The sequence below is a fragment of the Olea europaea genome, chromosome 19 (genome assembly GCF_002742605.1).
Source record: "Olea europaea var. sylvestris chromosome 19, O_europaea_v1, whole genome shotgun sequence".
Classification (NCBI taxonomy): domain Eukaryota; kingdom Viridiplantae; phylum Streptophyta; class Magnoliopsida; order Lamiales; family Oleaceae; genus Olea; species Olea europaea.
The window spans coordinates 6,900,594-6,910,401 of record NC_036255.1 but is presented as its reverse complement, the minus strand read 5'-3'; the positions used below and the strand labels follow the sequence as shown (position 1 = coordinate 6,910,401).

Below are 9,808 nucleotides of genomic sequence, written 5' to 3'. Positions count from 1 at the left end.
CTTTCTTGGTAAGGGAAGCCACCTCGCACTGGGACTCATAGACCTCCTTCTTCAAGGCCTCGATCTGAGGCAAAGTAGACTCCAGCTTGGCCGCGTCTTCAATTTTTTGGGCCATCGCTTCCCCTGCCTCGGCCCTGGCCTTCTTCAGCTCCTCTGCGAGGGAGGTTACCTTCTTCTCCAATGATTGGATCCTCATCTGAAAATCAGTAAAGACCTCCCTGCACTCCAATGTGAGGCCAAAGGTCCTCATACTTTGGCTCACAAGGGCCCTTGTCAAGTCCACCGCGTCACAGAAAGAGGCGTACAACTGCCACCGGTCCGTCCAAAATTTGTAGAAGCTCTCAGTAGTGCTTCGGATCTCGACTGGCAGAGCCTCCACCAACGTCGGGGCCAGGACCTCCTCCCTCCCGGCAAAGAAGTTCGAAGATTTTCCTTGCACTCTTGCGGGCCTCTGCTTGGTAGCTTTATCCTCTGCCTTCTCAGTCACCCTCCTCATAGCCTCCTCTTCGGCCTCGACGCGCCACACCATTTCAATCTTCAACTCTTTTGAGGTGGCCTCTAGGAGCTTCGGCTAAGGGGCTTCTTTTCCTTCATAGGACATAAAGGTCTCGAACTTCCCAGATGAGCTGGTGACGTGCACCAGCTTCCTCTTCTTCTGCTCCTCGGGACCTTCTCCTTTTCTCGAGGCTCTTTGGCCTTCTCCGAACTCTGGGGGTCACCTCCTCAGTACCGCTGGAACTACTATCTTTAGAGAGGTGCTCCACCCTCCATCGGACCTCCTTGGCACCACTTGACCCCGACTTTAGGGGCCTCGCCATCACATTGGATGTGGCCCTAAGGATAGAGGCCATGTCTAGGTCTGGGTACTCCCTCCTCTTGAACTTGTCTGCAAAGCATGTCAGCACATCAGCATCGAAATAAAAAGCAAGAAATACACAAGTATACAAGCATCTTACCTTTGGAGGCTATCAATTCAAAGTCAATAAAGTAGCGGCTTCGGTCGATGAGGTGGTCGAAGTGCCAAAGTTTCAAAGGTCTCTTGTAAATGTCCTCTATCACTTCAAACTCCTCCTTGCTCAACTCGAGCCTTGTACTACTATCTGCATAGGAAACCTCAACAGTTAGAAAAAGATAATTTTGAATACAGAATGTAAACTACTTAGGCTGGGAGACTCACGAGCTTCGTAGTACTGGGTCGGTACTGTACAAGCCAAGGCTGTGTCCCCCTCCACGATTCCTTCCACCCCTTGATGGAAGAAGGCAGCCCCACCACTAATGGTGCGTGAGCCCCCCAAGGAGTTAAGTAATACCACCCCCTTGACTCCTTACCTATCACCCTAGGCTGGAATAAGGTCATGAAGACGTGGAGAGGCATGTCCTACCCAAGTGACGCTTCCTTCCATAGGAAGTACGAGCCAACCAACTGGCTCCACCCATTTGGCAGAACCTGGGTCAGCGACAACATAAAGTTCCTTAGCACCGCCCTAAAGAAGGGGTATAAAGGAAGACGCATACCTGCCTTAAATAGGTATTCACTCACCATCACGCATCCAGGCCTCGGATAGCAGGCGCGCTCATGAGCCTCAGGCACCAGCATTTCGACATAATGAGGTATACAGTACCCCTCCCTAATCTCCCCCAGCCTCTTCAAGGTCATATTTGAAGGCACTCTGGGCGCCCCCCACTCCTCACAATAATCTACTGCCTCCTCGGTCATAGCATATTGCTCAACCTTGGGTTCCCCTCTGTGACTCGCCCCCTCGCCGAATGACGCAATAGTTACTAATTTCCTACCCGAAGTGGACTCCATATCAGAAAAGGATGAACTCAATACAAGGGATTTTCTGTGAAAATACCTATGGGGAATGAGTACGCGAACGGAGTAACATTGGAAAACGAGAAGATCGACTGTTTGGATGCCGAAAAACTTGAGCTTTTGAAGAAGAAATGAAATTGCAAAGGTTGAAAATCTAGAAAAATAGGGGTCTCTCGCCTTTTATAAAGGGTCAGGATGAACTCCAGCCGTCTGATCAAAGCCCATTGAATCTGGACACCCTTCATTCTAAATCAAATTCGAGGCGTAGAAGTTAAACTGTTTTTCAAACCTACGCTTCAGATTCAAGCATGTCCTCCACGCACCTCCCCAAACGCGTCTACTTCTAGAAGCTCCAGGTGTGCTCATAATTATGACGTTAATTTGACGACAGCAGATGCCTTGGAAGTTGAACGGTCCAGCTACCTTTCCTCAAAAATATGCGTAAAATATCAAATCATTGGCACAACTGTCGAGGAACAATCATTACCAATGAGCCTCAAAATTCAGCCTCCACAAGCCTTACAGGTTTGGTTTCCTAACCACCTCGGCTTCCTCATCAAAAATTAGCCATCAAGCCTCGCAAGTTCGATTTCTCCACCACCTCGACTTTCTCATCAAAATTCAGCCTCCACAAGCCTCGCAAGTTTGGTTTCTCAACCACCTCGACTTCCTCATCAGAATTCAGCCTCCACAAGCTCAACCACCTTGGCTTTCTCATCAGAATTCAGCCTCCACAAGCCTCACGGGTTCGATTTCTCAAACCACCTCGGCTTCATCATTCTTGCACAACGGCACATTTCTAACTCCAACCATGATATAAATATCTATACTTGGACTTTGGGGACTATTATTTGGGGTACAAAAATTTCAAAAATTTCTTTCAACTTAACTGGCTGGCTTTATTTCATCAAAGTCCTCGCATTACATAAATGACTATACTTGGACTTGGGGAACTATTGTTACGTGTTTGCTCACTTGGACGACCCATCGGGGCCCACAGCCAACTCATGCTGAACCACGTGGCACTCAAGCCGAGGTAATTTACATAGCCGATGTCCACAAACTGAGGTCCACAGAAGTCTAGGCCCATATATACCGAGGCCCACCTATTATTGCCTCTTGAGGAGCTTCCGAAGCCCATAGGTCGAGGCCCTTTGAAAGTGGACGAGGCCCTATTGGCCAAGCTCTGTAGCCGAGGTAGCAGGCTCTGAATCACAAAGCAGCATCTTCCATAGACACTTCTCCCAAGAGATCCTCTGCACAAAAATCTTACTTGAATGATTGATAAGACGTTTGTCAAGAGTGTAAATGTTAAGTCTTGTCACTAATAGAAGCGGCTCTGTCAATTAATAAATGTATAACAGGCTAGGTGCGACTGATGCCTACAATTTGACATGTAAATTAATCGAATGAGACCACGTATACTCCAAATCAAAGGTCACGATCTAACTTGTGACACTATAAATACTCACCTATATACCCCATACAAAGGCTAATGTAAGAATCAATACAAGAAACCATACTTTACTCAACTCTCAATCGGCCTACGAACATTTTGTAGAGTCAATAATTACCAATCGATATTTGTAAATATGTATTTAAATATGTATGAACTCGTTTGTGTTGAAAGATAATAAGAAAGAGAGAGTTGAGTAAAGTATGATTTCTTGTATTGATTCTTACATCAGCCTTTGATGGGGTACATAGGGGAATATTTATAGTATCACAAGTTAGATCGTGACCTTTGGTTCGGGGTACACGTGGCCTCATGTTGTTAATTTACATGTCAAATTGTAGGCATCAGCTGCACCTAGCCTGCTATACATTTATTGATTGGCAGAGCAGCCTCTACTAGTGACAAAACTTAACATTCACAATCATGACAAACGTCCTATCAATCATTCAAGTAAGATCTTTGTTCAGAGGATCTCTTGGGAGAATTGTCTATGGAAGATGCTGCTTTGTGATTCGAAGGCTGCTACCTCGGCTACAGAGCTTTGGCCAATAGGACCTCGTCCACCTTCAAAGGAACTCGACATATGGACTTCGGAAGCTCCTCAAGAGACAATAATAGATGGGTCTCGGTATATATGGGCCTAGGCTTCTGTGGGCCTCAATTTGTGGGCCTCGGCTATGCAAATCACCTCGGCTTGAGTGCCACGTGGTTCAGCATGAGTTGGCTGTGGGCCCCGGTGGGTTATCCAAGTGAGCAAACACGTAACAGCGATATATGAACTTCGAAATTTTGAGTTCTTGCTTAACATAGTAATCTGGTTTAGGTTGTTGTATGCAGTCAATATTATGAGTAAATTTCATTAAATCAAAAATATGGATATCGATGGGGTTATTGACCTCTTACAAGGAATTATTTCATTTCTTGAAAATTATAGATAAATTCAATTTGCTATTATCATGGATAAACCGACAAAAAGGGCAAGTAAAATGGATAATGAAGATGTATTTTGATAAAAACGTATAATTTGAATAAAGAAACAATTTGACAAAATTAGTAGTGATTAGATAAATCAATCGGTTGAAGAATCTTTTAAATTGAATACTTCCTTTTTATAACTAATCAACATATATCTTCTCTAAGATTATATATATGAATAATTTAAAAATATGAAGAAATATTTGGATTTTTATTAAATTTGGAAAGGTTAAGGCGTACAATTTTTTCGATTTGTTGAAGCACTGTATGAATCTTGAGATGTCTCGAGAACTTAATGGACGTTCAGATATTAACGAAAATGATTTATATTCTGAGTTACATGTCTTAAGGTGCTATATACTAAGTGAAACAACGAGAGTAATTGAAGTGCTACAATATTTGAAGACATATCAAATGCTTATGTTACTTACAAAATTTTGTTAACTTATCTTATCCTCGATCAACTATATCATAAGAAAGATTGAATTGATTGACTATATTATCAGTTGAGAAATAAATGATTGAACAGGTAGATCATTCAAATTTCAACATTGTTTTTGCTTCTAAAATAGCAAGACGAATAGTATTTAACTGGTCATTTGAAACATTGTCGGCTTTATTATTTGATTATAATATCAACCATTTGTATATTACATTTTATTGTTAACTTTTAAATTAATAAGTTAACTATTGACTTCATAATACACTTGTAGATTTTGCATGTATACTAAAATTTTGGGGCCTAATTTATGATGTTCGCCTCAGACCTCGAAAATCATAGAATCGTCACATGTACTCAAAGCATCTGCATCCATAATAGCAATATTTCATACTTCAGTACTCTCAAATAGATATAACAATATTGGACAATAGGCATTGGTATCCAAAATGACAGCATGCAGAGAAGAAGACCAATTTTATACTCGATAGGCAGTGAAACCTTCATAGACCTGTGTTAGCAATCATGTTTTGTAGCCAAGGGCCTCGGAAGGAAGTTTACCCCAGCAACTCGACACTCTTCTGATTGAAAACAAATATCTCTTTCCACGAGCTATCAAATTTAAATCTTTTAATGCACGTGGAAATGGTTTAATTGACAACTGAACTTTAGTGTCCAATAAATATGGAGAGCAAAAAAATGTGGGAAAAAGATAAATAAATCTTATTTTAGCTGTTAGCACTGATTAAATATTGAGGGGGTAGGGGGTGTAAGCTAAATTAGGAAAGCAATATAACAATAATGAGGGTGATTTCTTTCAAGCTGCACAGGCATTGAAAGCCTGTAGCTAGTTTCTAAAAATTTCATACAAATGCTTATCAGCTTATATCGCTATACTTCTAATCAGAGTATATATAAATAAAGAGTTTTGGTGTTTTACCAGGGCACCCTATCGACCCTCACAGCAGGTGGGTCTCGGTATGAAAAATAGCCCAAAAGCCCTCCCAACCCCAACCCCCGATGTTGTGAGTGCTCCGTAGGGGTTACATGTCATAGCTCTGGGCCTCAACGAGTGTTTGTTCCATATCAAGGCGTCCAAGAAATGATGGTTCTAATGCAAGTGTAGACAAATGCTGCGCCAGATTTATGTGCCTTTGAAGAGACAATGGGGCCGACTATTTAGTTCTAACGTGGATAATAATTTTAAATCAATATAATTTGAAAGGAAACTTATACTCATTTTTGGCAATGAGTTAAGTGTTTTTACAAAGTATTTCATTTCAAAGACGGACTGTGTCTGTATAAAATACATGGAACCCAATCAGAATTCATTTCAGGTACTAGAGCTCGTTTGTATTACAAATAATACTTAGAATGTTTTTAGCCAATGGCCGGAGAAATTTTCTTAAAAGCTCTATTTACATAACCCTAAATAATCTAATTTGCATTATAGCCATGGTCGCTCTATCTATTGTCATCAATCTAACCAACGTAATAAGTTGACATGGACTTTAAAATTAATGGAGGGATGATGTTATGTCTTTTTTAGCTTATTGAATAACATACTTCAAGGAAGAGAAAACATAAGTTGCATAACTTATTGTTTTTATTTTTCATATGTCATCCCTCCATTAGTTATAACGTCCAAATCAGCACATCACGATAGTTAAACGAACTATGATAGATGGAGCATAAAAAATAGTGTGCAAAGCAAAGTTGAGTGATGAATGACCCAATTGCATATTCATTGAAAGTATAATGACCTGAGATGCATTTAAATCCCCATTTATGTAATGTTACCTTTAAATTTTCTTGAGTAGTATCTTACAATTGTGTTAGTTTTGGATGCATCAAAATTTGTGTTATATACATGTACAATAAGTATCTATAATTTGTAATTTCTCAATGAAAACTTTAATTCATACTCGAGACACAACTTTCATATCTCAAACGTGCAAGTTTTGCAAATAATTAGCCACTTATAATGTAAAGGGAAGATAATATATAGCAGGTGTACTATAAGGGTTCTTGTTATGTAAATAATATTTTTTTATACATAAAAGTATTAGTCAATTCAAATACTATTTATAATAAAAAGTATTGTATGCATCAGTAACAAATGCAAAACTACATTTCTACAAACAATTTATACATACAATAGAACTCTCAATACAAGATTGAACCAATATCAAGAAATAACATTTCAGAAGACTCATTAAAGATCTAGAAATAATCGTTCAAAGTACATTTGACTTTGATTAATTTTAATAAGAATACCTCGATATAGTCAAGTATTGTAAACAGCAATCTTGACGAAAGTTAAGTTAGAGTTGATAGGTAAAAGAATTGTTACTTCGGCTAATCAAACAGTTAGAAGTTTGTGTGCACTCATTGTCGTTATTTGTTGACAAACAACGCTCATGCTTATATAGGATTTCATATATAATGTACTAAAGTTGTTTGTTGCTTCAAAAGTTCAAATCAAAACAATTATAATCAAGGGGGAAATTTGGTTTTTCCAAATCAAGTACACCCTACTACAACAACACGCTTTAAAATAAAATAAAATAAATGAGGATAAACTTTTGAATACCCAATTCACCCTTACATATTTAATTATATACCTAATATACCCTTATTTAATTTTAATCTTATTGATAATTAATTAGTAACATTAATTAAATTCATATTTAGCTACATACCCACTATATTTTTATTTAATTTTAGTTTTGCTAATACTTAATTCACAACATTAATTCAATTTCTTCAACATGAAATTTAAAAAAAAAAATCATTTTCTTTTCTATTTATCAATAATTCCCTGAAATAATCTTTTTAATATTATACTAATTTTATTAACAGCTTTTATTATAAAAATACAACTTAAAGTTAATTGATAACTTATTTAGGATGTGTTTGATTGGAAGTGGAATTCCATAGAAAATGGAATTGGAATTCCACCTTCCAATTTAACATTGTTTGATAGCATTTTTTTTTTTTAACCAGGAATTGAATTTTCAACTTGAGTGCCATATAAGCCAAATTCCACAAATTCAAAGAATTGAAATTCTCACCAAAATGGTGAGAATTGGAATTAGCATTTTTTTTTTTTTAAATTGTTTGATAATAGAAACAAATTCTATAAATTATTGTAAAAAAATATTTCCCTTTAATTGACATTTTTCATGTAAAACAAAGTCAAACGAACACTAAAAGAAAAATGTTTTTCTTGATTTTTTTAATTTTTTTGGTTTTGGCAATGGAAATAAATTTCATCCTAATACCAATAAATTATATCCATTTGATTGACAATTTTCATGTAAAACAAAATCAAACGAACACCAAAAAAACACTTTCATTTCAACATTTTCCACTTGAAAAATTATACTAATCAAATACAATAATTTACAATTTCCAGAAAAATAATTTCTAAACAATTCAATTTCCTAAAATTCATTTTCAAGACAATTCAATTCCATCTTTACAATCAAATGACTTTAGCCATGATTTTTGGTATGTAATGTAGTATATATGGTAACCTGAGTTTGACAATTATAAATTGTTAACCATACTCCTATTTTGATTTTGATAAGTGTAAATCATAAAATTGATATTACAAACTTCATTTACTGTTATCCAAATTCTACGTTTTTTTATTTAAAAAAATTGGTAAAAGAATTTCCTTGGTTACTACACGTGTGTGGATAGATATAAAATAACATTTTATATTGTTTAGTAATTGGATACAGTTTCAGCCCTTGTCTGGGACATTTTTTAGGAAATTAGTAGACAATTCTGACCGTTGAGATCTCAGACAGAATCCACGGTAAAAGAAACGGTCAATGCGTGCGACTGCAATTTGGAATCAACGGTCCGAATTCTCATTCCATTCCCTAGAAAATATGACCCAAATTGGGGCTCAATCATGTAGTGATTAGTGTTTGAGTAAGATTGATTATTTGAATAAAATTCAAATTATGTAAAGTCAATATTATCCAACCCTTACTTTAGGACACGGCACTTCAATTATCGTGGCTCTAGAATTCAACCGTATATGATAAATATCCCTATGAAGTCATATAATTGTCACCAAAAGAAAATGAAAAGTATATTACACACACATAGTATAAAAGAGAGAGATTTTGGCCACTCAAATTTTCAAAGCAAATTTTACATTCATCGACTTTTAGCGTACACACAGAAGTGATTCAAGAAAAAGATTTGAACATAGTGAGCCATTTTTATTCTCTTGATTCTTAATTATCGTGAACCCTTTAACTAGATGTATATAAGCAGCGTATAAAGTAAAAATTACAGTTATGTAAACAAATTCAGCAAGTAAAATTCTCAGATACCATTTTACTGCCTTTTGAGAGTGGTGTCAATGCTCTCCACAAAATTAAGCAAGAATCCATCTAAGCCATGATTCGCGAGCAACGAAACTGCTATAGGGAGACCATCATGTGTGCCTAGTGGTATGCTTACCTATTTATTGCACAATTTCATCAATATTAATGATTAACCAAGGATAATAGCAAACAATAAAAAGCATAAAGAACTGAAAAACGAGATAGAACCTGGCAAAACCCGGATACTCCGGCAACAGATAACAAACTAAAAGCCCTGGCGTTAAGAGTATCCCGGGTGGTTGGCTCTACTTGTAACTTTGGTGGAGGGTCGGGAACTGTAGGCATGGCTAAGATGCTAGAATCCTATGCATTTTGTAAATGAAGAAATATAACAGCATTAGTGGTTGAAGATATAAATGCATTGCTACTGATATCATGAGATGCACAATAAATAACTTGGATCGTTGAAGGATTAAAAGAGAGAGAGAATATACTCCCAATAAAGCGTTGAGAGCAGCGCGCAATTCAATCTTCAATGAATAGCATATATCTATTTTTTCATCAGTTGTATGGAGAGCTTTCCACACTCGCTCTGCTATTTCGGGACCTAAATCAGGCTTGACTGAGAGGACCCATTCACTGTGATTGTTCTTGAATTCATACCTGAGCTTCATAATAATGTTGTTAAAGCGGTCAAAATATAGCTTCATAATAACGTTGTTAAAGGGGTCAAAATATAGGATGAAGACATTGTGTAAAATTTAATATAAATT

At 37.1% G+C, this 9,808-nt stretch overlaps 1 protein-coding gene across 1 annotated transcript; it reads right to left on the bottom strand.

Moving 5' to 3' along the window:
* Positions 1–8,836: 8,836 nt before the first annotated feature.
* Positions 8,837–9,793, bottom strand: LOC111368632 (amidase 1-like). Its single transcript, XM_022989985.1, has 3 exons — positions 9,530–9,793; positions 9,264–9,398; positions 8,837–9,171 (listed from the first exon to the last, which is right to left on the bottom strand). Exons 1-3 carry the CDS (start codon positions 9,743–9,745, stop codon positions 9,046–9,048), a joined length of 477 nt encoding a protein of 158 aa, XP_022845753.1. The 5' UTR covers positions 9,746–9,793; the 3' UTR covers positions 8,837–9,045.
* Between the last annotated feature and the right edge of the window lie 15 nt (positions 9,794–9,808).